Here is a 25,968-nt window from a genome sequence, read left to right as displayed (position 1 = left end):
TTGGCTAGAAGATAAGAGAAGAAGAAGAAGAAGATAAGATTAGGGTTAGGGTTACATTTTGTTACTTATAAAGTAAACCACGCTTACATTTATAATGAATTACAAAGTAGATTGTTATCTTTGTAGTCGTTTTCTGTCTCTTTGAATTTTGTGTCTTTCTGGTGATTTTGTGTGGGTAAAATGGCGGCACACACATAAGCAGCGGCTGTTGCCTCTCTGACTCGGTGCCTATTGCTCATGTTTTCTTATATTATCTATTTTAGTTTCATATTTATTGAATGAGCACTTGTTGTCTGTCTTTAATTTGTCTTAGTCTATTACTTATATAAACTGCACTGGCCAGGAGAAGCACCCCAAATTTTAATATACATGTACAATGACAATAAAAACCTTCTATTCAGTTCTATTCTCTGGGTTGTTTTGCTCCTTTGTGTATTTTTTTTGCACCACTTTGTAGTTCCCTTGCATTTGTGTGTTAATCTAAAGGACATTTTGCAAGTGAAATTCAGGTTGGGGCCTTGACACTTTGGGCCCCTGGGCCTGTGCCCAGTAGGCCATCCATGGTTTGACCTCATATTTTGTCACTGCAGTGTGGCGTTGTAGCAGGGCTCAAATAATTGTTGTGCTGGTGGGTTTGTCTTCTACTGGCGGTGAGTGTGCTTTGAAGGAATGTGTTGTGTAGGTTCCCAACGGTATGTTGCTGCATCTATACACGTCTCAAAGATTCTGGGGTGTTATGCTACTAGTGACTAATGTAACTATGAGCCCCTAGTCTCAAGCAGAGTTAAAGAGCAAGCTACAGGGATCTTTTAATGTTACATCTATCTAACTTCACACCCCCAGAATTTGTTCCATTTTCAAACTTGCAGTCTTCAGTCCCAATTGAGGCTGACTCAAGTGACATCACTTTTATCTATCAGATTTATTAATCAGATGTATCACATTTTGCACAGCTTCCTCTGGAGGCACAAAATGCTTTATACAACTTTTTTTTACATGTGAAGTAGGACCCCCAAAGATGTGTCAGTAGACTAAGATTTTTTTTTAAATTGGTGGAGTTCCCCTTTCATATATTCTACCACACATGTGTTTTTTTCCCTAAAGGATAAGTATGTACCATGTGCTGGTATACATGCTTAAGCTATGCACAATACATTATGTCGTGTCACTCCCATTCATTTAGGTTTGGCAGCACTTAGTGTTACTGATGTTAATGTAGAGGCGACCAAAGCAAATACAAATCACTTCTGCCTCGGAGTAATGGCTTTAAATTTAAGGTATCAAATAACTGACGAAAACATTAAATCACTATAAGTGGGAGCAGCATTTATAATTAAAAGCTCATTTGTACAGTATGCAGTATAACATTATATGAATCACCAAAATGAGTTCCTCATTCATCTCTGATGGAAGTGAACCCGGCATGTTCACTGCAGTGACGTGATATTTTATAAAATAACTTGTTTTCCCAGTGAGAGGGAATTACTCATGTCCAAAACACTGATTTAACAGTCACAAGCCATTAGAATAACACACGTAAATTATTAAATTGAGTGGTTTTGCACTCTGACGCAGAACTTTAAAATGTCAGTGATTCATACCCTAACTGGAGTGGAAAGATGCTCGTGCTGCTCAGTAGTCAGTTTGTAGGATTGGGAACAGGGAAGCTGGCTGGCAATCAGGATGGAGAAACTGCAAGTGTGTGTGTGTGTGTGTGTGTGTGTGTGTGTGTCAGTGTTAACAAGAGAGACAAATAGGACACACAAATAGGAACAGAGAGAGAGAGAGAGAGAAGCAGGTGCATCACTAATGGCTTTTTAAAAAGGTTACAGCGTAGAGCTCTTCTTTTCTAATGGGGCTCCGGCTGTGCTTGAGAAGCAATTTCCGGAAAAGATAATGTTGTCGAGAGAGTGCAGAGAGTTCTCTGTTTGTGTGTGTGTGTGTGTGTGTGTGTGTGTGTGTGTGTGCCTTGTCGTTAACAAGACTGACAAACACAAACTCAACACAAAGAGGGGGCGGGGAGAAAGACTGGGGCAATTGAGAGAGAAAAGAGAGACAGAGAGACAGAAACTGCCTGTGTCTACATTTCAAAGTAATTGTGCCATTACATTACATTTATTAGCTTGATGACTAATGCCTAATGTGGGCCAACAGAGGTCTCGTGTAAAAAGACATCCTCCTTTCTGTTTAAGCATATTTTTACATTCCTAATGTGCTGTTTGGTTTCAGAAACATAAAAAATGGGGAATTCTGAAAGCCTCCCTTGGTTTCATCAGGTTAACATGGTAAACACTGCCACTTGGTGTTCATAGCAACTTACTACAACTTGTTAAACTGAGGCGACACCACATAACAGCAGGTTTTTAAAGGAGTAAATCCACAATCCACTGTCACGTTGAACATTGTAATACATTGCATTTTTGAGTATTTAATCACTGATTCACTGCAAATTAATAACTCTCCAGGTCAGAACAAATTATGCATACCAATTACAGGTGCCATATTTTACATCCATACTAGTCTCTAAGAAGAAGCTGGGTAACAGCCACTAAGGGGCAGTACTTTTCCATTTGTGTGTCTCAGTTCCTGAATCTAGTGTGTTTATGTTGGAGAACTAAAAAAACAACAACATGGCAAATACCCACAAAATCTGCATTATTTTTTTAATGTATTGTATACAATTGAAAGTACTGAAATTGGGACACATCTCCAACATTTAGTTCTTCAAAGCTCTGACGCAGATTTTCAGGTAGGTCTTCTTAATGCAAGACATTTTGACACGTCACAGTAGGAAAGGCACGGGTGTAAACACTGACTAACTGTCATGACTTAGTGGGATGCTTAAACAGAACACAGCCGTTGTTAATGTTATTAGAAACACCTTTTCTCCTATGAAAAGTAAAAATGTCTGCTGTTAAAAAGGCCTATTGTTCTGAGTCTGACTGATACTAATAATATTAATTTAAAGCAGCTAAATAATAACATTCCACAAAATATCTCTTTATCCTTTAAACATACTGTGTTCATGGCTACTGTATGTCATGACAGCTTAAAACGAATAGAACTGGTACAACAGCAAAGATATATCTTTACTTAAGTGTGGAGGACATTGCAACAAATCAAGTAAAAAATGTAACTCAGCCAGCGATGTGTGGTAATTGCAATTTATTTTGGTAAATAAATACAAAACAGAGACATTTGAACATGAAAATAACATTATTTGGACAGTTATGGTGTTCTCTACCTCTTCAGTTGTTTACAAAAAAATTCAGACTGAAAAGTTTTACTGTAAGTAATCTCAGAGCTATAATGAGCACCTTCTGCTATATCAGGCATTGTTAGGATGCCTTGGCAGGGGTCCTTTGAAGGCCTGCAGTTACACACAAGCGCAAGTGTGTAATTATAGCAGCTACTTTTGACAGTTTAACTTAAGAAAACAGATTGCCAAATTAACAGTTATGCTGCCATACAATGTGCTCATTATAAACATACACACAAATCCCAATAAGCACACACACGCGCGCACACACACACACGCTTAATAAAACCATAGCAATGTCTTCTTTATATAACCCATTGCGTACTCTCCTACTAATATAACCTGCCTGCAGTGTCCTTTTGAACTGAGAGCAGAACTAAAGCAAGTTGTGAGCCAAACACGCTGACTGTATGCCGCTAGATTTCACACACTTCTCCACCACGCTACATTCCTGCTTTAAACCAGGCCACTACTCATGTTCCTACAAGACAGGCTCAGGCAGCTTCACATTGTTCACACAATTGAAACATAATGATAATGCAGTATATACTGTGTAAAGAAACCTATATACTGTACAAAACTATACAAAACCTCAGAGGTCTTGCCTCTGTGTCACACACTGGTCTGTGCCATTGGTTTCCTAAAGTCAGTGTGAAGACAGGACGGTGGACTGAGGCAGGAAATAACGGGACAAGATGGATAAAACAGCCGCATCAACAACAGATGCCCAAACTACTCTTATAAAAACATTCATTTTGGAAAGCAAAGGGAATAAATACACAGTGCTGGACCTGCACATTTGGCGCCCTAGGCAAGCTTCCCCTGGCAGCCTCCTCTTTTATATTCATTATATTCATTACAAACAAAAACAAGAGCTAATCTGAAGTCAACACAGATAATCAACTCAGCTAACAAACAATAATAATAAATATCAGACAATAAAAGAATAATGTATGTGCAAATTTGCAAGTTTTAACTTTTTTTTTTTTTACTCTTTTGTACTGAGCCCTGGATGGCTTTTTTTTCTTACTCTGAAAATCTCCACACACACTCCACTCTACCATACCCATTAATGCTCTAGCATTAGCTCACTTTTCTCTTGCGTCATATTTTGGGGGGAGGGAGTCTGGGCGGTCGCCTTTGTCACCTATAGGAACATCCGCCTCTGTAAACAGGAAGCTGCAGAAATAAGTCCTAAAACTCAGAAGTGAGTTAGCATATTAGCACTCCTGGTTCCCTTGTCTTGAAGTCAATGGGTTTTTTGAATGGGTTTTTGGTTAGATGCCTAAAATAAGGTCTATGGTTAACACAAGCTTAAGAGACATTCACGTTTCGTTCTATGACATGAAATATGTCAGACAATACTCCACTTATGAATTTTGAAGCTCTGGCTAAATGAGACTACAGAACGACAGCTTTGTTGTGGTGGCGATGTTAAATCATGTGATGGTGGTGTAGTTCGTTCATAGCCTAACATTAGCTTTTGGCGGTTGCATTTAGGCTTCAAAAATCATAAAAGCGATGTTCATTTGTGAAGATCATCTTGATGAACAATACATGTAAGTATCATAAACTTTTGTTTGCCACAGATCTTATAATCTTTAATAAACCAAAATCCAATGGAAAAATCCCGTAGGCTTTTTTGACGAGGGGCGATGCCAACTTCTGCGTCAGCCTACAAAAAACTTTATCCCTGCACCACTCTTAACATTAACATATAAATACAGGTAATCTAATGAGAAAACAAGGACAGGCATTAAACTGTTAAATGGGGTATGGGAAAAAGAAAATGAGACATTTATCCAAACTAACACTAACAAAGAACTCCACATGAGAATAGGCAGTAGGTCAAATGGTAAAACCCTCCAGATATTTCACAGCATGGACGTAGAACCTACAGACATTTAGAAACACACACCTGAATAGCAAGTAGATAAGAGATATTTGGAAAGTCGATGGTAATCTAGTTCACCTCAGGGATGAATTAACTGATGCCCCCAAAACAAATGTGGTATCACAAGCACAGCTCTAGCGTGTATAAATCTCTCCTCTGTCACTTCACACAATATACAGCAAGAGATCAAACCCACATCCCCCAAAACAAATAAGATACAACACAGTTTACTGAACACCAGGTTGGTTCATCTGTGCTATAATTTACAAAGGTGCTTTCCTCTTTGATCACGTCTCTTGTTAGTTTCGAGGACAGAAATAAAAACTCTGTACCATAATACTAGACGGTACCTGATTACATAAAGGTCTCTGTTTATAATCTTGTCCTTTTTTCCACTGTATTGTCCTGAGTGTTGCAAAATGGTCTGTTGAGGACAATCCATCGGTGACTGGAATTTTCTTTGATCCCCAAACCAAAGTGTTTTATCAAGTCATCACCAGCCAACAGTCTTTAGAGTCACTGTTGGGTCTTTGTGGAAAACAGGACAAGGAAATAGGACACAGTATTGCTTCAACAGCTCTGGCTTTGGCGATTCTTTCACACCTGAAAGAAAAAGGAGGCCATCTTGGAGGACGAACAGGACAGAACAGGACAGAGAGACATGTATCCATGTCCTATTGGTCCTTAGCGGATGACAGGTTTCAGCCATGCTTGCCGTGTGCACGTGTCGCTGTTCTGCCTCCTGTGATTGGTGGAGCTTCAGACCTGCGTGGATTTGACTCGTCTGAGAGGATGTCGTCCAGCGGGGTGGGCAGGGCAGGGTGGGGGGCATTCAGTGGGCAGGTCTAGACTGCGCTGGTGAGGCAACGCCGTGAGGGGAGGAGCACATCGGGAGGGGCGGGGGACGGGATTGGCTGATGGTCATGTGATCTCAGAATACGGTAGCCCTGGAGCCTAACAGGAGGGAAGGGGACAAGGAGAACATTAGGAAAGATAGAGAGGGATGGAAGTAAAGAACATAAAACATTTCAAAACATGTGGGAAGTCAAAACCCAAAGGGAATAAGGCAGATAAACTTTACTTGACTGAGACAGCAAGAGACAAGAATGCAAAATGATGATGTCTGGAGATAGAGTGTGCACAACAGAGATATCAGACAGAAAGAAGCATAAATCCAAATACAATGAAGGAACCAAGGTTATCAGTGAGGACAAAAAACAGTCAAAGATAGCCCCGTACACATTTAAAAACTAGATTGAAGGTCTGCAGTCATGCAAGCAGTGTTGTCAGGCTATATTTACAGTAGGCATTGTGGTGCTTTGAGCTTAAAGGACAGTTCACTGTATAATCAAAAACCTTTCACCTGTAGTGCTATTTATCAGTCTAGAATATTTTGGCGCGAGTTGCCGAGTGTTGGAGATATCAGTCATAGAGATGTCCACCTTCTTCCGCATCTTCTATAGTGGAACTTGCCTCTCTCCAGAAATCATGACCTGGTTACTCAAGATAATCTGCAGCTCTTGTGAGCAGTTTCATGTAGGAACTATTTTTTTTCTACCAAACTACACCCACCAACTGTATCACTGCACAGAAAGTAGCGTGCATCTGCTAGCTCACTTAGCACCACTGTGCTAGCTAACATTACGGCTCAGCCAAGGATGCCATCGTTATATCTCACTGTCCCATGCTGTCACAGGCTTCGTGTCAATGAGTAGATGCACGCTTCCTTCTGTATGGTGATACAGTTAGTGAAAGTAGTTTGGTAGAAAGAAAGTAGTTCCTATATTAAACTGCTCACGACAAGGTCTGTGGATTATCTTTTGTAACTGGGTCATGATGTCTGGAAAGAGGCATTGCTTTTGAGTTTTCCACATGCATTTTTTGGAGCTTTGAGCACTACAAGCCGAGTGCCATCTAGTTCCATTATACTGGAGAGAAGGCAGACATCTCTGAGGTCAATATCCTCAACATCTGGCATCTCACCCCAAAACAATCTAGACTCATAAAGAGCACTACAGGTAAGAGGAAAAATATGTATTTTTCATTTTAGGGTGGACTGTGCCTTTATTTGCTAACATTAGCTTGCTAACATGTTGGTGCTTGGTAGGTTTTCATGTGCACCATGTTCACCATCTTAGCTTATTATGTTTGCATGGTAACATTTGTTATTATAACTTAACACGAAGAACAGCTAAGGCTGATGGGAATGTAGTTTTACAGCTATTAAGTCATAAACAACACTATTGGGCAAATATAAATTCTGACCGGAAAATGACGCGAGATTAAAAGTTAAAGAATCCCCAAAGTTGATTAGCTTATAAATCATCCTGAGAGGAGCATGAATGTGTGTATCTGTTGAAATATTCTATTTAACTCAAAACTATAAATGTCAACTTCACGGTGGTGCAAGGGCAAAAGTCAGGGGATCACAAAAGTCAGCAGGATTCATCTTCTGGGAAACTAGAATGCCCGATAGCTGTTGAGATATTTCACTTTGGGCCAAAGTGGTGGAGTGACATTCCCGCAGCCATGCCGCTAACATGACTAATAAGTATTTGCTCACCAAAAGTGCTTTTCAGGGAAAAACAACAACTATTTTTTCAATGTTTTTCCAAATTGTTTTCCCCCACCCTTACCTGGAGGCCACTTAACTTTTCGAGTGGACTCTCCACACGGGGCAGACTGAGGAGAGGAAGCCCAATTGGGGGCTCTGGGCGCTGTGGAGGTGGAGAAGTCGCCATCGCCATCGCTCTCTGGGTTTGCTGGAAATTGTTGATCACACATGACACCTGATGGAGAGCATAGAGAAGAGGTAAAAGAAAAAGGAGGGCAGAGATTCGCTCCACTGCACCATGAAGATGGGCGATTTTCTGATGCGTGAAATGCCTGGAGTGCGCTTGGGAACAGATACTGAAGAGGACGCTTACAGTGGGAGAGGGAGAGACAGAGATAAAAGAAAGAGAGAGAAAGAATGACATATGGGCGGAGGCATGGACAAAAAGGGGCGAAGCACAGGGAGCGCTTTGATCTTTAACATTAACACTGACCCTAGGAGTGTTTTCAGAAAATTGATTCAGGCCAAGAGGTCCCGAGACCAAATGACACTATTTCAATGTGTTATATAAAGATTCAGATCAGTCCATTCAAATTCATAGATGTGAAAGTGTGTGTGAGTTCTCCATTGCACAGGCAACAAGGCTCTCTCAAGCCTCCCTTAATCATCAGTTCATCCTCCCACCATCTCTACTGCACCCACATCACACCAACACTGCTCTCTCTTTGCTTCCTTCTCTAATACAATCCTTCCCTTCTCTCTTCATCATACTATCCTGCCATACAAAAGCAACACACAGGAACTTGCCTATTATTATACTTATTTAGCCAAAGCTGATTAAAGAATTGGCCACACTGTCCTGATATCAGTGGTAACTGAGGTATGAGTGCAATGCAAAGGGGCGATGATGAGCTAGCTAATGCGATACACAAATGCACCTTATTTGTCTTTTTTTTCATTCATAATTATTTGTATGGTTATTTATCTTAAATATCCAGTGTCCTTTCCTTTACCCCTTTTCCATCCATCTACCACTATCTCTTCCTCCTCCATCCTTTTTTCGATCCCTGAAATTCCATCCATCTCATCTTTTCACCCTCCTTTCCCTCCCCATATCTCCCTCCCTCCCTCATCATCTCCTTCTCACCAAGAATGCAGCAATGGCCCCTCCGGTGACAAACCCAGCCAGGACATCATTCCAGTGGTTTCTGTGCTCAGTCACTCTCACCACCCCCACCAGCACGGCCAGAGACAACAGCACCAGGCACAAGGTGGGCTTGGTCAGACGGGTCCCCTTGGTCCTGAACACCAGGGTCACGTACATCTGGAGGAAAGAGATGTATTTGAAATAAAAAAAAATAAAAAAAAAAGTGAGCTGGTTTTGAATCTCCAGGTCTTCAGTTATCCATCTGAGATCATTCGAACACTGCTGCAGCCTAAATATCTTAATAGGCTGAAGAGCTTGAATGAGCCACAAGAGGACGCACTCTGCAGTGATTTCAGTGCAGCTGAAGGATTTGATGAGAGAGCACCATTAACACTGCCATGCTTGGCTTAATGTTTCTAAAAATGACAGGAACATGGCACACTGTAATTAAAAAGACGAACAAAGGCTCAATGCAGCCGTGCTTTAATCATAAATAAATGTTTCTACCAATATAATGACAGAGACCCACATGCACATGTGTTACCCTGGGAAAGGAGATAATTTGGATTAAGATCAGGTGATGACTACCACAGAGAAAAAATGTAACTGTCAAAGTCAGTATGCACATCAAGCGTTACAGCAGATGTGAATTTCAGTATGTGGGAAATGTGCAATCCTCTGAAATTATTTAAAGTGTTAAACTATTATCACGTTCAAGAATATATATAGGAATTAACCTAATTTACTTATATATTCTTTGTATTGGAATTTACACAGCAGTGATTGAAAAAATAAATAATTAATCCAGAAATTTAGTTTTTTATGTCTTAGTGCCTTACATCCATAATTTACATCTACAGGTTGTCTGAATTCAGTTTTGTACTGTTCTTCTCCACATTAAATTGAATTTGCAGGCTACGTATTTGTAAGCTTTTCAACAGTATTACGTAAACGGACTAATAAGAAATCAGCCAGCTGTGAGGTTATTAGCAGGCAGTCATAAGAAAGCACTTAATAGGTTCCTTCCTTTTTGGAAGAATTTAATTTTTGTCCTCATTTCATATTTCTTTCTTTTTATTTTTTTGTCAGAGTCTCTAGTACTACTTGCAAATGAGGCAACTGCAACCTTTATAAGACACTGATAAATAACTTTTAGCTTTGTTACTGGTAAATAAATTATTCAATAATGATGCTTAATAAATCAGTTATAAGAAAAACCTTTGGACTGCCAGGCTGTATAGTGAAGACTAGCTGTATGCTGCTTTGAAAAATATTCTTCTAATGGCTCTTAATGCTGGGGTAAGCAGAAATCTGGAAAAAGCAAGAGGGGAAAGCCTAAAGGAACAGCTCTGGGTTTTGAAGCCAGTTTGACAGAGTCCATGTGGAATTTTAACCTCTGGGCCTGTGGACTGTTTCCCATGGAGGGAAGTGGGCAGCAGCTTGAGAGACAGATCTTTGGTCAGCTTGAGTTTGGCCAGTGCAACACTCTCCAGCACTTGATGTCATATAGCAGGCTGGTGGCCAGCGGCAGCGGTCTAACCTGTGTAATGGCAGCAACAGAAAGTTTGCTTTTCTGGTGCGACGTCGGGGCTGTTCGAACTCCGGGAGTAAGGCGGAGGACACGCTGTGACTTGAGGCTCTAGTTAATGTTTGCTAAATGTGAACTTGAAGCTGCAGCTTTGAGCCTTTGGCTCTGCTTAGCAGAAGGCTAAACTAATAGCAACATTTTCTCTCCATCTCTGAAATACTTCACTGTTATTAAAACATGTTTCATTGCATTTATTGTCAGACTCTCTTTTCGATAAGTCTGTCTTCCTTTTTTTGGGTTGCTTTGCAGCATGGGCAGTCAATGCCAATGCTGGAATAGTAACTTATTCTGCAGGATTCTCTGTCTTTGAATCAGGCTTTAACTGAAGGGACATGCATTCACATCTACATTTATAGAACAGCCAGTAGGACTGCCCTCTTTCTGAAATGACCTGTGATTGGCCAAAGTCTCCTGGCATGAGCTAGATTTTCTAAATCCTGAAAACAGAGCCAAGACGAGGTGCAGAAGTCTGATGTTATCTCAGTCCACTTGAATTACGACATACTAATAAAGTTTATTATGGGATTTCTGCCCAATGAAACCAAAATAAATCTAAGTACCCTAGCTTTAACTGATTTATTTATAAAGGATAAGTAAATGATTTATTACCATTAATAAACTCCCTGGTTCCACCGTATAAAAGCTTTTAAAAGGTTTTATTATTTAAAGGATTTATGTCTTTATCAAAACGTTTATTCTGAGGTATTTTCACCTACTTTAGTAAAATTTTAGTAAAACAAAAGTAAGCCTAGTGGCACTGTCCAGTATTTGTTTTACCAACACAACAGTCAGTCATCAACAAAAGCTCCCTACCACTGTGTAGATGGCTGAATAAAAGCTGAGCGCTGCGTCTTTGGAGGGGAAGGATTTGCGGGCGGACGCCACCAGGTATGGGTTTCCTGTGCAGGCTCGGCGCTCTGCTATGTACTGCAGCGGAGACTGGCAACCCAGAGCAGTGTAGTTTGGCCTGCAGGCAGTCAGGAAGTGAGGTGTCTGGTTTCCTGTCACCACTTGACCTGCATTGGCAAAGATGGTGGTGGTGAAGAGGCCGAAGGAGTACACACCTGTGTAACAAAAGAGAGGTGGAGTGAGAAAAAGGGAGGGTCTATGTATGAAAGCTAAAAATAATTGAATAAGTGAGACTGGTAGGAATCAGAAACAGGCGCTTTAATGGGAATTAAATCCTTACGCTGACTGCCAACTGTGTGGGAGTGAAAGTCCAGACAGACATAGCCCTTTGCTTTTTTGCTTCACATCTACAGTCCACCACTTTAAAAGATTCATAACTTAGATAAATACAGAGATACAGAGATGATGAAAAAGATCACAGAACATCAACAGAACAGAAGAGAGGGCAAATTAGTCCACAGGAGACCTAAACTAAGGACAAGGGCTCTTTCTGGCCTTTAGATAGAGGAGCACTGGTGTAAGTCTAAATGAGCCTTGGTCCCAGAGTACAGAGGCTCTATTTAGTCAAAGCTCTGATCTTTAGGACTATAACTGACCCAGAAAACGTACGATCCTTCGGAGGAGAGGGTTGAAATAACAGCAGTCAGCAGTCACTATGGTCTTCTCCTGAGCTCCCTCTGTCTTCACGAAGAAACTGGTCACTTCCCCGATCAGAATCTGGGACAGAAAGAGAGAAACCACAAACATTTTATTTTTTGGTCAAACAGAAAGCTAAAACTGCATGGTTAAGGATTGATCAGCTCCACTGAATATTCTGTCAGTTAAATATGGTGCGCAGCAAAATTATTCATGAGTGTTCCTCCCTCAGCCTTGCAATGATTACATTTTTCCTTGGCCAGCCTGCTTTTTATTTCCCTCACTATTTGGCTGATTTTATGCTGCTTTAGTAAATCCCAACATTAACACCTCCCATTCACTCTCATCAGTGGGAGTTTGTCGACCTCAATGTCTCATAGACCTTCCATCTCTCCATTTCTCTTTTTTTCTGTACACATTAACTGCTGCTCCATAAAACATGACTACACTTTGATTAATAATGTCATGCAGGTCAATGTCCTCAAAAGCCAACATTGGGTTTGCCAGATAACATAAATCAAACACATTTTATACTGTTACCATGATATATGTGAAATGTATTAATGTTTTACCCCACCCTGATCACACCTCAATAAAACCTCCATTATGTTTTTACTATTATAGCCTGAACACATTTTGAACACCCATTTAAAGAGCACACACCCCAAGCCTCTGGCAGCCGTTTGAAAAGCACTTTTAAGAGTTTAAAAACCAAGTCAAATCAGCAGGACATTGATCTCATCTGACAGGGGAATGAATCAACTAAACACCCCATAAAAAGCATTCCCGGACACCGTTACACCCTCCATACTGAACCTGTCTGATCAGGGGACCCCTGCTGACAGAAGCATGGATAGATGTAGGTTACAGGCTCATGCAGTATTCATGGCCAGGAGCGTGGGACGATGCTAATGCATCAAAGCTCACGGCGCGCTTGGTGTGACAGATGAAGGCTGAGGTTTACACTAGCACTGATGTTATGGACTCAGAACCACCAACGGGAGCTTCAGAGAGAGTTGTGGGGACTCGTGTGTCAACATAAATTATGTCTTTGGAGTATGACGCGACCTGAGTGCTGCAAAGCTGTGCAGCCCTGAAGTCATGTGTGTTGGTGAATGAGGCTCTGGGTTCCTTAGGAAGTCATTTCAAGATATGATGGCTGTGCCGTTCCTTTTGCTGAAATTCACAGCAGCACTTACTACACGTTCTTTCACTTCACAAAGTCTAAAAGACATGTGCCTTGGATAATTAAAGGTCCAGTGTGGAGGACTGAAAGGCATCTAGTGGCAGAACTGCTATATAATATTCATGACTATGTTTTCAGTAAAGTATAATCACCTGAAAATAAGAATTTTTCTTTTCGTTACCTTGGAATGAGGCATTTATATCTACATATGGTGCGGGTCCTTTTCCAAGAGTCCACCATGTTGTTCTACAGTAGCCCATAACAGACAAACCGAACACTGGCTCCAGAGAGAACCATTCACATTTTCATGTTGGGGAGAGGGTTTTCACACTGGAGAAGTTTCAGTTCTGCCACCTCACTGCTAGACGCCATTAAATCCACAACACACCTTTAACTCTCACTGATCTTTTGGTTCTCTAGTAAAACATACACAGTGAAAACTCACCTGCTAAGTTCTTGTCTGCAGCCATATAACGACAGCATGCAAACTGAACAAAGTTTGTTGGGTTTGCAAAGGCTGTCATTGTGCTACGACTAATTGTGCTATACTTGACGTCCTTTCTAAATGGAGCAGCAGCAAGTTTCAGGGCCATGGTGAAAAAACTGCAGCCAAGGACAAATGTGAAAGAAGCAGTCCATCACATGACATTATTGACTCTTTGAAGGAAATGGTGCATTCGTGGTTGATAACCAAGGTCAAGGAAAGCTCACACAAAAAGCCTAGAGAGAGCAGTCCAGGGCCATGCATAGATTTAATTGTAACCTGTTACATCCCCATCCAGTGATTCAGGTTATGTTTTCTTGTTTTCAGCTTTTCAGGTCACAATGTCCTGTTTTTTTGGCACTTACCAGACAGAGGTGTGGACTTGATTCATGTAAATGGGACTCAAGTCAGACCCAAGTCGCAAATTTGATGACTTCAGATAACTTGACAAAATCAGAAAGACTTGCAACTCGACTTGGACTTTAACACCAAAGACTCGTGACCTCACTTATTTAAAACCTTCCCCCGAGCCCAAAGACTGAAATTATGTTATTTAAAAAGATTGCCACAAATCAAATGATTTCCCTTCATTTTCTGAATCAACTAATATTAGCAGTTAGCAAGCTGATGCTTAGCTACCGTTAGCTTAACAGTTAAGCAACTTTTTAACCAACTTGTTTTGACGAATTAATACAAATTTCAAAGCATTAAGGATTTTTGTAAATTTTAATATATTTTTAGCTTCTCTATTGTTAAATGACTATATTTGGTGAGGAGTGCGTTGAGACTTGTGTACAATTTGAAACTCAAACTTTAGGACTTGAGACTTACTTGTGTCTTGCAAAACAATGACTTGGTCCCACCTCTGGTACTTAGCTTTTTCTCTCGTTTCAGATACTTCACTGCCTGCCCTCCTGTGTTTCCTGTCTGTGTGATAACCTTCCCCACCCTGATAAGTTCCACCTGTCCCTCTTTATCCTGCCTCCCTTGTGTATTTAGTCTGTGTCATTACCTTTGTCTGTGCCAGTTTGTCTTCACTATTCCTTTTAAGCATCCCAGTATTATTTTTCCTAAATTTATTCCTGGTAATACTGGACCATTTTTCTGTGTCTTTGACCAAAACTTTGCCTTATGTTTTTTTGGATATCTTTGCCTATATTTTCGGACTTTGGCCTGTGTGGTGAACTCTGCTTTCCTCAGGATATTAACTCTTATTCTACTTTCGTAGGTCATGCATTTGAGTCCTTTCTCCGATGGTTGCTAGTAATGCATGATAAAACCTTTCCATTTTGGCTGTGTAAACAAGCAAAATTTGTATGACATGGTAATGGGCTTTACAAATAATGAGAAGGACAAAAAATTTTAACAGCTAAAACTTAACAAACCTCTTTAAAAACTATAGAGCAAAAAAAAGTACAAAGAATCTACTTGAATATTCTTCTCTGCCAAACACACTAATTATGCTTTATTTATTGCTGCACGGGGGTTTGTGTGTAGGGTCAGACATAAAACATTATTACTGGAGCTGGTGGAGGTTTGGTTCTTGACTGCAGCGGGTACTTTGGCAGAGCTGGTGGACACCAAAGATTAAACGGCTGGGTCATGTGATGTCATGTCATGTGATTTTTACCTCCATGCTGCTCCAAAATCACATCACCCACTGCCCATTATAAGTCCATACTCCCACTGCCAGAATTACTGAAAGACTTAAAAATAACTGGATGAATGGGTATCAGGTTTGGATGTATGTTAATGTTGTGTGTTAAAAAACAGAGCTCATTATGTTCCATTGTTAGGGTCTGGAATTGTATTCACAATTATTACAAGCACATGTGGCCAAAATCTGATTTTGTTTTGCTCTCATGTCAACATAGAAATCAAAATTTTTCCAATCAGAGCTGGGCCACTTTTATATGTGGTCCTAATTCTGATACATATCTGATCACTGGCCATGCAACCGCTTGAGAATGGTAATATCGAGATTCATGTATGTGTTTCCCCATCCATGGTTTCTCCAGGTCATACTTCACAGTGCAGGCACAGATTACTAACCAAACTGTGTTGGACAGGTCTTTGAAATTACAGAAGGCTGTTGTAGCTGAACTGCTGATGTGGTAAGCTGCCCTAATCGCCAGCCAATACAGTGCGACTGCCACACGCGTTCTGATGAGGACAGATTGCCTACCTGTGGTGACAGTGTTGTAACGCACCGACAGATATTGGAATGTAGCCCGGAATATTGTAAGGTTTGGAGGAAATGTTCCTCCATGAAACCCTCTACATCACAACCCCATCATTCTGGACTCTCCTCTAGAGCTAGTGGCCGTCATCCCAAAACCAAATACCTGTTGCTCTAAAGGGTATTCCTCAGAAAATAAATACAATCTCTCAAACAAAAGCACATGGCTAATAATTATGCAGAATGAGGTCATCAAATCATTCTACTATGCCCTGTAATGTGAAGGTAGCCCTATTGTTTGGAACCTGAATAGCACAGCCTGGTCCTGCTCATAGGCTCAGTTACAATCACTTTTTTTTTAGTAATTTCTTCTGTAAGTCTTGTTTTTTTACCCAACTTTTATTTGGCAGGGACTCCTAGTTTTCTTCCAGTAAAGTGCACAGTATGCATTACAGATTTCCCCCTGCCATGTTGGTTTCAGAGAGATTTGTGCTCATTCATCTTCTCCTGCAACTTCTCCTGCAGAGTGAGGTGATCCCTATAGTGCAAACCTCCTGTTATGCAACAGACAGACTTAGTTCGTGATGGCCATATATATACTGCACAGCAGGTAGTGTAAATAAATGGGCCTCCTTCACTCAGTAAGTATGTACATATCAGTGGGCTATTGAAACCTACAGAGCCCTTTAATGGCGCTGTCTGTGCTTCATTAAGTATAGTCTCAATAAGTTCCATTCAGAAAACAACACTATAAAAAGTAGGTCTTGCAACATGTGGTTTCGACAGGTCTCAGATTTTCAGAGCGGCTGTTTCCAAGCTTTGGGCTGCAGGACACGGAGGCAGTCTTCCCTCAGTTCTTTGAACTGGATTTAGGTGTGGTATAAAATTAAACCAGAGGGCTGTGCCAGAACACATGTAGTGAGGTGATTATATACTCAGGGAACAAGACCAAGAAAAGATTCAAACACCACAAAGAATGTATCTTCGCAATGTCTCTGCAACAGAAAACTACGTGGACAAACTTTAACATGAGACTGACGTGTGCTCTCATCTTGGCTCATGTTAAACCTCTGCAGAAACTGTTACTGTCCTGATGTATTTCTGGGAGATGCTCTTGTGAAGTGAGCGTGGGGGAGAAGAGGAGGTAGAAGAGTGGAGGAGACAGCATCTTCTGATGATAGTCAGCTAGCAGCAAAAGGGCAGAAGGCATAAGAGACTTGCAAATGGTGTTGTTGGTAATTAATCACCGGGAAACTGAGATTACAGATGAAAGAAAAGAGGCTGATTGCAGCATAATTAAAACTATCAAAAGGCTCATTCTAAACTTCCTAAACTGGCTTCAGCAGCTTTCAATGCAGTAGCATGGCCAAAACAAGTTTAAGTGGTGTGCATTACAACAGGAACATGTATATCATAAATGAGTTTCAGAGTTACCACTAGCATAACCTTAAAAAGTAAGACTATGCAGGGTAGCAGGATGTGTAACTGACACAGCTGCTGCAGCCACGGACCTAATTAACACCCACATGTACTAATTAGCTGCAGTACATGCACATCCAATTGCCAAAACATAAGTCTAATGATGTTAAAAACAGAAGCAAAGACAGGACGTAAAAAGTAATATCTGAATTTGGGCTGTCACTGGCTTAGGGGTTAGAGCAGCAGCCCCAGGCACAAAGGATCTGTCCTCACTGCAGCGGCCCAGGTTTGATTCCCACCTGCAGTACATTAGACAGATAATGTTTGGAAAAAAAAACATGGTCCTCTGCCTTTGCAAGAATCCACTTCATGTGACAACACATTCTCGCTCCAAACTCCTCAAAAACCAGTGGCCCCAAACATCCAACTATGACAGGTACCCTCCAACATCACCTCCAGATGTTCGGGAACGATGTGTCAAGTTATGCTTGTTACATGCATTGTGTCTTTTCAAAATACACTTCCATTCTCATAGGAAATGTACGGTTTCTGCTTATTAAATGCATGCAGTCTCTTTTCAAAATAAACTTAGAACATTGGTTAAAAAAAACATAATTAGGTTTACTTCCTTAGTTTTAGGCAATAAAAGCTCATGGTTAGCTTTAGAAAAAACGTTATGGTTTGGCTCATGAACTGCAGTCAAACTGTTAAACTAGGCAGTGCTGATCAAGTATGAATCATATCCTGTTACTATATTGCTTATTTCTCACCGCAAATGTAACATATTTTAGTGCAGTGTTTAGCTATAAAATGAGAAAGTTTGTGAACTGGCCATCATGTTGAAAACCACCGCCCACCGGCCTGAGCAAACTTTTACAGCTAAACAGTACACTAAAATACGTTTCTAAAAACATCTGAGGTGAGAAACAGGCAATGCAGTAGCAGAATCTTGAATTCTTTTTGATCAGTGCTGCCTAGTTTGACAGTTTGACTGCAGTTCATGAGCAGTGATTGACACGACTGACAGGTGTGTTAGAGACTCCTTGGTTCTGATTGGTTATTTTTGGTCAGCCATGGTAGATTTTAGCAAATGACACCAGAAGCACCACGAGGAGGAAAAGGCACATGATTTTTACTGTCTCATGTACTACATTGTGGATGCAGTGAAAGTTTCAGCATATAAAAGTTACCAACTACAGTTTTAACTAAAAAGTGTGGGTTGAGGATGAAGTTGCCCAATCTCCAGACTTTGCTTTTGACTAGATTGTCAGGTTGCACAGTGACAATAAAATATTTCAAGAACAAGCCGACTTTCATGCTTTTCACCCCATATTTAGATTCAACAGCGTGGAGCCCGAGTTCCTTGATGATTCCTTGAAGGCAACATCAAATCAAAGTAGTGAAATTCACAGAGACTGAAGGGCATGTAGGAACACAGAGGGAGAGACGTTTGTAATGTGCATATCTGCACGTTTGTTAATAATATAGAAGCTCCTGGTATTGGCGCTGACTTGTTGAAACATGCATTTGAGGGTTTGCATTTAAATGAATTATTCATTTCACTTTAGAACTCGTGTTGCACCGTATGAAGCTACTGATAATAACATCGGACACTGAATCGCCTTGTTACTCCTTCTCTGGCAGGTTCTCCCACTGTGATGGAGGATGCAGTCTAAGCCCCCATTAGAGAAGCGGTTGCCATGTCCACTCCTTTACTATTCGCTCTATTACTTTTTTCAACAGCTCCCAAGCTAATGTGTTCACATCGACATTCGATAGTGATGGGCTCCCACTGAGTTGTTATATGCTACATTTCTCCCGCAGCCATGTATTCAAAAATATCTAGTGTCAATACTAATCCTTTTTCATACTGCTCTCACTGAAAGGTTACTTCCTGCTGCTCCACTTTAATCACAATAAAAGGTCCGTAATAGAAAGAAATATAAAATGTACTGATAGCACTAGGCTTTGATGTAACCTTGATTCTCTCCAGCAGCTTGTAATTCAGAGGTCTCTGTGCAGTAATCAATATTCATGCAAAGAATACACAAAAGCTACAATTTGCAAGTACAAAGCCTGCAGATGATAGCAGATGTTTTCATGGCAGCTCTGTGCTTAATTAGATATCTAAGTCACAGTCAGGACTGGAAGCTCACAAGTTTTCATGTTTGGCACCCTGCACTGATAGTTTTCTACTAAACTAATGTGCATTCATGTTGGTCATGCACACTTCTACATGTCTTCTGAGTCATCACAGGGAAGTGTAGCAAATAATAAATACCATCCCTGGGTTGTGATCCATATTGGTTCACTTTTTAAAAAGGAATTTCACTTATGTGTCGCTGGGAAGTGCTCCTTAGTTGATGAGTAGCTGGTGAACACAGTGAAGCATTTAAAGAGACAGTATATCCCCTCAGAGTTGGCGGAGACCAAAACAGAGCTAAAAGGAGAGGGATTATTGGAGTTACATTCGTCAGGTAAGCAAAATGAGTCCAAATGCTAATGTTGCTCCATGTCTGTTGGATGTATAAATAGGCAACTTTTTAAAGGAACAGTTCACCACAAAATCTTTTAACCTGTAGTGATATTTATCAGTATAGATTTTTTTGGTGTCAGTTACAAAGTGTTGGAGAGAAGAACACGCTACTCATGGACGAAAGACTTGTGCTCCTGACTGTGAGAGACATGAACATAAATGGCTTCCTCCTTGGCTGTGCTGTAATGTTATCTAGCTCAGTGGTGCTAGTTGAGTTTTGTCTGGTATTAGACAGAACTCTTTACACTCTGTTTTCATCTTCAGTCGGAAATTGTTTCCACTCTGACCGATTTCTGTGGGGGAGGAGGATTCAATTTTCCCTAACCAGTCAGTAGAGACCCGAGACCCATGTATCTGCCTGAATCTAATGTAATTTTAAGTGCACACTGATATAGGCGCCTTTCAAGACACTCAAGGTCACCTTACAGGCAAACATAGGGAAAATAACAACAGATTAATAGAGTCAACCAGATAAGGAAGAAAGTAACAAAAAAATAAAGAATACAAATTATAATAACAACAAATAAATATTCAGCTAAACAAGTTTAAAGTGAATAAAATTTGGTGTAAATAGTGGATGTGTGTGGCTAGACTGATGGGAGTCAAATTGAATAGGCTATTTGAAAGAGATGAGTTTTGAGGCTGGATTTGAAAGTGAAGAGAGAGTTTGATGTTACGAATGTCCGGTGGGAGAGAGTCCCACGGGCGGTGGGCAGAGCTGCTGAATACTCCACGGTAGTCAGGCTGGCTGGCAGGACAGTGAGGTGAATGGAAGAGGAAGACCTGAGAGTGCGGGTGGAGCTACAGGGGAGCTAGGTTGTGGTTGGCTTTAAAGGTGAAGGTGAGGAGTAAGATCTTAAAGTCAATGTGGTATTAACAGGGAGCCAGTGAAGCTGCTGAAGGACAGGAGTGATGTAATTGACGGAGGGGGTTCTGGTGATGATGCAAGCGGCAGAGTTCTGGACCAGTAGAAGTTTGTGGATGGACTTGAGAGGGAGACCAAAAATAAGCCAGTTACAGTAATCAATACGGGATGTAACTAGGGTGTGAACAAGAACAGCGGTACTGTGCGGTTCGAGGGATGGGTGAAGGCGGTTAATGTTGCATAGATAGAGGTAAGCAGACCGAGTGACATTACTGATATAAGCTTGGAATGACAGAGTGCTGTCAAGGATAATGCCCAGACTCTTAACCTGCTGGGAGGGGGAGACAAAGGAGTAATCAATATGAAACTGTGTGTGTGAAGCTGTCAATTTTTGCTAAGGTGGATTTGGTGCCAGTGAGAAGTAATTCAGTTTAATCACTATTTAATTTGAGGAAATTGCAGGAGAACCAGGATTTGATTTCCTAAAGGCAGTCAGACAGGGAGGAAGGCGGGAGGGCGGAGGTAGGTTTGGTGGACAGATAGAGCTGGGTGTCATCTGTAGGACAACGGAAGTGGATGTTATATTTATGAGAGATATAGCCGAGAGGAGGTAAATAATAAACAGGAGGGGACCCAGGAAAGAACCTAGAAACACAAGAGTGAAGCAGAGCTAATTAAAACAAACTACAATGTCATGTGATCTTGAGAAGACGTGTCGATTTAGAACAGCCTTGGTAGCAGCTTCTATCTTATCTATATAGCACTCATAACTGTTGTAATTAACCCCCAATGGCTCGTGCACACTGCTTGAAAACATCTTGAAAACAAGATGGAGAACAGAGAACCCACTGTTTCATGTAGCAGCAAAGGTGAGTTAGCAGTAGATGTACGCTTCCCTCTGCGCAATGATACATTTGGCAGGTGTTAGTTAACCAGGAAAAAAATTGTTCCTGCATGCAATTGCTCACAACAAGCTCTGTGGATTATCTTGAGTAACCAGGTCATGACTTCTGGAAGGAGACACTGCTGATAAGTTTTTCAAATGTATTTACATCTCTACGGCTGATATCTCCAACATTTGGCAACTCACACCAAAACAATCTAGACTGATAAACAGCACTACAGGTAAGAGGAAAAATACGTTTTTCTGAATTTGGGGTGAACTACCACCTTCACTGTAACAGCTTTCTGTGGTGGCTAAAGAAATGCATAATGCAGGAGTTATGCTGTGATCTTGTGACCTTTTGCAATATGCACCTCACTTTTTGGGTAAGCATTAATGCCAGATTTTATTATGTACATTTTAAGGCATCAAATAAAACACTGGCACCACTGTGTTGGCTTATATTGTATCTATGGTGTTTATGCTGACAGACAGTGTGCTGTAAATGGAATGTATTGTGTATTGCGATAAAAAAAAGCCAATAGTCTCAGTAGTAACAGTAAAAAAAAGAAGATAAAGTATTGCAACTATATATAAAACATACTTTAACTTTTTTAATGACAATCTATGACATTGAGAAACTATTGCTGTCAATAATCACAGTGAAAACTATGTTTAAAATCAAACATGACATTAAGAATCCATCTTGCCTCAATCAGCAGTCTGGCTCTCTGTCTGTTTGCTTCCATTAAGACCACAGCGTTATTTCATCAGAACTTCTCTCAAACCGCAGAAACATGTCACGGCAAGTACGAGAAATGCCATTTGACATTTACAATACAGCACCTGCATTCCATCGATGTCATTATCTTTTTATCACTGTTTTCTAAACCGAAAAAATCCACAAACACAATGACACTGGTGCAAAGATGTGAGCAAACAAAAGGAAGTCAAATTCAACGCAACACATGGCACAAAACAGAAAAAAGGTCTGTCATACTAACAAAGTGTCATATGTACTAAAAGTTAAAGAAACAAGCTATGAGTTTGTGTGTATGTGTAAGAAAAGAAAAAAATTATTAAGAGACAAGAGGATCAGACAAAAAGCAGCGAGAGATTGGAAAACAAGCCACAATTTTGTGGAGGGAGATGAGTTGGGCTGACATTCAGTGGCCCTGAAACGCAAAAGACAACAGATTTTCTCTGGTTCAAATGTAATAGGTGGCCTCTAAAGGAGGAGAGGATGGTAATTTGAGAGTATTTTTGAGGTTGAGAGTAGTGCAGATGGGGACTGTCAGTGTGCCAGCATGCAGCCTGCCCATACTGAGGTGTTTGCTGCCACTCCTTTGTATGTTATCAGACCACCTCATTCAGTCTGTGGATGTTACTTTTAAACAGTGCATTGTCCAACTTTTGTGACAACAAAATATGTAAACAAAAAAACAGACCCCCCCCCCCCCATGTCTAGACTCCTCCACACAGTAGACAATGCTTCAAATATGGATGTTGCTGCAAAGAAGCTACATATTCTAAAACATGGATGCTTTGCACACATCTTCAACCTGGCAGCACAGACGATCTATACAACCAGCACAGTTTTAAGATGGGCACCCAAGATTAGAGTCATCATTTCAGTATCTGACCAAATGTCTCCCCTTCTGTTCCTGAATTATGGTGTTGAATAATGGCCACAAAAATCTTTTTGCAGAACATTATGATGTCACAGTGAAGCTGACCTTTGACCTTTTGGATATAAAATTTCATCACTTTATCATTTAATCCTACATTTGTGTGAAATTTTGTCATAATTAGCATATGAATTCTTTAGTTACGGCCAAAAAACTGTATTATGAGGTCACAGAGACCTTTGATTACCAGATTATAGTCAGGTTATTCTTGCGTCCAAGTGAACATGTGTGCCAAATTTGAGGAAATTCCCTCAAGATGTTCTTGAGATATCACGTTTACAAGAATGAGACAAAAACTCACAGTGACCTTGACATTTGATGCCCAAAATCTAATCAGTTCATTGTGGAATCTAAGTGGACATTTGTGCCAAGAGTGACGAAATCCCTTAAGGGCCTCCTTGAGATATCGCATTTATAAGAATGAGACCCAAGTGGATGTTTGTGCTAAATTTGAAGAAATTCCCTCAAGAAATTCCCTTGAGATATTGTGTTCAGGAGAATGGGATAGATGGACAACCCAAAAACAATGATTTCAGGCATGACAGTCTATATACAGTAGCCTGTCTGTGCAAGCGGCTTATTACAACCCATACTTCCATTTATTATTAGGCGGAAACCTCTAGTGGTTGTATTAATGATGATGGGAGCAAAACAGGAAGTCCAGTGACATAGTAAAAAGAGTGACAAAGCCTGTGTATGGACAAGATTGGGGTGGATGGACTGGTCAAACAAACACAGGACTTTACCAAGGAAATTGCTCTTCATGTCCTGTGTAAAAGCAAAAGTCAACATTGCCTTATTTTACCTTAAGTACATTAGTTAACTAATGTAATATACTAACTTACATTACATATGTAACATGCTTATCTTGAGTTACATACAAAAATTATATGTATGTATTTTATCTTAATCCAAAACTTTACCTTAACCTAACCAAGTAGTTTCATTGTCTAAATGTTACCAAGTAAAACTGCAACTGTTTCAAAACAAGAGTACATGTGTCTGTCCTGGTACTCTCCAGTGGTCACATTTGCCATACTGGGAGTCATTGCCAAACGACTTATTCTGTTGTTTAGGTATGAGGACATGTTACAAAAAATGCCATGGCAGCTACTTGTTACCGACTAAATAAATGTAATGCTGTAATGTAAAGTTTTCTCTCCAGACTTCTGGCAGTGTGGGAGCTTATTGCCATCCCTCCAGTGCTTCTCACCACTCATCTAAACTCGTTTAATTAAGTGTCAGTTGTATTGCCGGAAACTGGAATTAAATCAACAAACAGCTAACAATAGTGCAGCTGTCTCTCATTCCAAACCGGAGCTGTTTAGAATATAGTTACGCACCCAAAATGGGTCATGATCCCAGTTCTGTTTGAATCCCCTGATAAACACAGTAAGCATTAGTCACCAGATTATGAACTAAAATCACTGAAAAGTCAAATGTTCCTGGCTGACATGAGGACACGTCACTCTGTGTTAAATCATTTAAAGCAGATGCTCCTGTTTGGTTAGGGAAATAACAATGCATCCAGTATCAGAGACTGAGAAGACAAGGGGCTGTGATAATATCGAAGTAGCCACAGAAAAACGTTTTCCTGACATCCAAGGCAGGTATGAGAGGCATGCCAATGGGTTCAATCTTATATTTCAAGCTGTAAAGTCTGAGTGGAAGGTAAAGTTTTATACTCTACCGGAAATCAACTGAAACCAAGGTGAAAATCACTTGGCAGCCAATTAGTTTTGAGCAGATGTTGACTGTGTTCTGGAGGCGATCTCTGTTTTTAGGCCACATTTATTTTACCCTCGGATAGTCAGAGGGATGAAGAGAGATCTCAGCTAGTCAGAGGAGATGGTGTGATTAAGATACAGGCAGACGTTTGTGTGTAAACACCTGAGGAGACAGAGGAAGGGATGAGGAGACAGAGATATGATGGAGAATAGAAAATAGGGTGGGAGAGAAAATGGCGGAAATGATGAAAATGACAAAAACAGAGAATAAGAAAAAAGGGCAGATGAAGAGTGACTGACACAAACTGCCTCAGAGAGCACAGATCACATGGCCTCCTTTGTTGAGAAAGTAAGTGCACGTGTTTGTGCACAGACGTGTGTGTGTACTGTAGAAGCAGTTAGTGAGACTTATTTCGTCAAGACGGTAGCAACTCAGGAGTTTTTCCAAATCTGACAACTGTATAGATAAGTTGAAAGGATGAGGGGCGGCACAGAAGAAGAAGAGCACATGAACGTGTTTGTGGGAGAGTGATGGGAGAAACTCCGCGGGCTGAGTGAGACTTAATTGGCTTTCTTTGATTTTCTACCTATTGTGACACGGTGACAGTCGAGTGTGTATTCTCCTTGCTGTTTGAGTGTGTGCGTGAGTGTGTGCGTGTGCGTAGATGATGAAGTGTGCAGTCTTGCTTGACAAAAGATGACAACAAGGATCAAAAGGAGAAAAATGTGAAAAAGGAAAAGGTGATCGTAAAATATAAGGGCACTTCAGGAGGAGTACAGTTGAAAACCAAATTTTCCAAAAATGAGTAGTGAGACAATAAGCTCCGACTGTATGGACAGGAACTGTATGAGGGTGGATTTTTTTCTAACTATAGATGTATCCTGGATGTTCATTCAACCACCTATTTCAATTTACAGCTCCTCCACAAAGGAATACACAAGAGGCGTCAAAAAAGAAAGAAAGAAAGAAAAAAAAAGAGACATCAAATGAAACACTCTAGTCTGCCACACATA

General features: G+C 40.6%; 1 protein-coding gene across 2 annotated transcripts in view; it reads right to left on the bottom strand.

Annotated features, from left to right (window-relative positions):
* Nucleotides 1-3,150: 3,150 nt before the first annotated feature.
* Nucleotides 3,151-25,968, bottom strand: part of LOC126390840 (phospholipid phosphatase-related protein type 5-like) — a 65,877-nt gene continuing 43,059 nt past the window's right edge. For both annotated transcript variants that reach the window (XM_050045320.1, XM_050045318.1), the window contains 5 exons: nt 11,948-12,068; nt 11,256-11,506; nt 8,855-9,031; nt 7,806-7,942; nt 3,151-6,107 (listed from right to left, as the gene is read on the bottom strand). In XM_050045320.1, coding sequence (XP_049901277.1) covers nt 5,999-6,107; nt 7,806-7,942; nt 8,855-9,031; nt 11,256-11,506; nt 11,948-12,068 — 795 coding nt within the window. In that variant the 3' untranslated portion in view covers nt 3,151-5,998. The remainder of the gene's footprint in view (nt 6,108-7,805; nt 7,943-8,854; nt 9,032-11,255; nt 11,507-11,947; nt 12,069-25,968) is intronic.

The sequence above is a fragment of the Epinephelus moara genome, chromosome 5, assembly GCF_006386435.1.
Source record: "Epinephelus moara isolate mb chromosome 5, YSFRI_EMoa_1.0, whole genome shotgun sequence".
Classification (NCBI taxonomy): domain Eukaryota; kingdom Metazoa; phylum Chordata; class Actinopteri; order Perciformes; family Serranidae; genus Epinephelus; species Epinephelus moara.
This window is presented reverse-complemented; position numbering and strand designations above follow the sequence as displayed.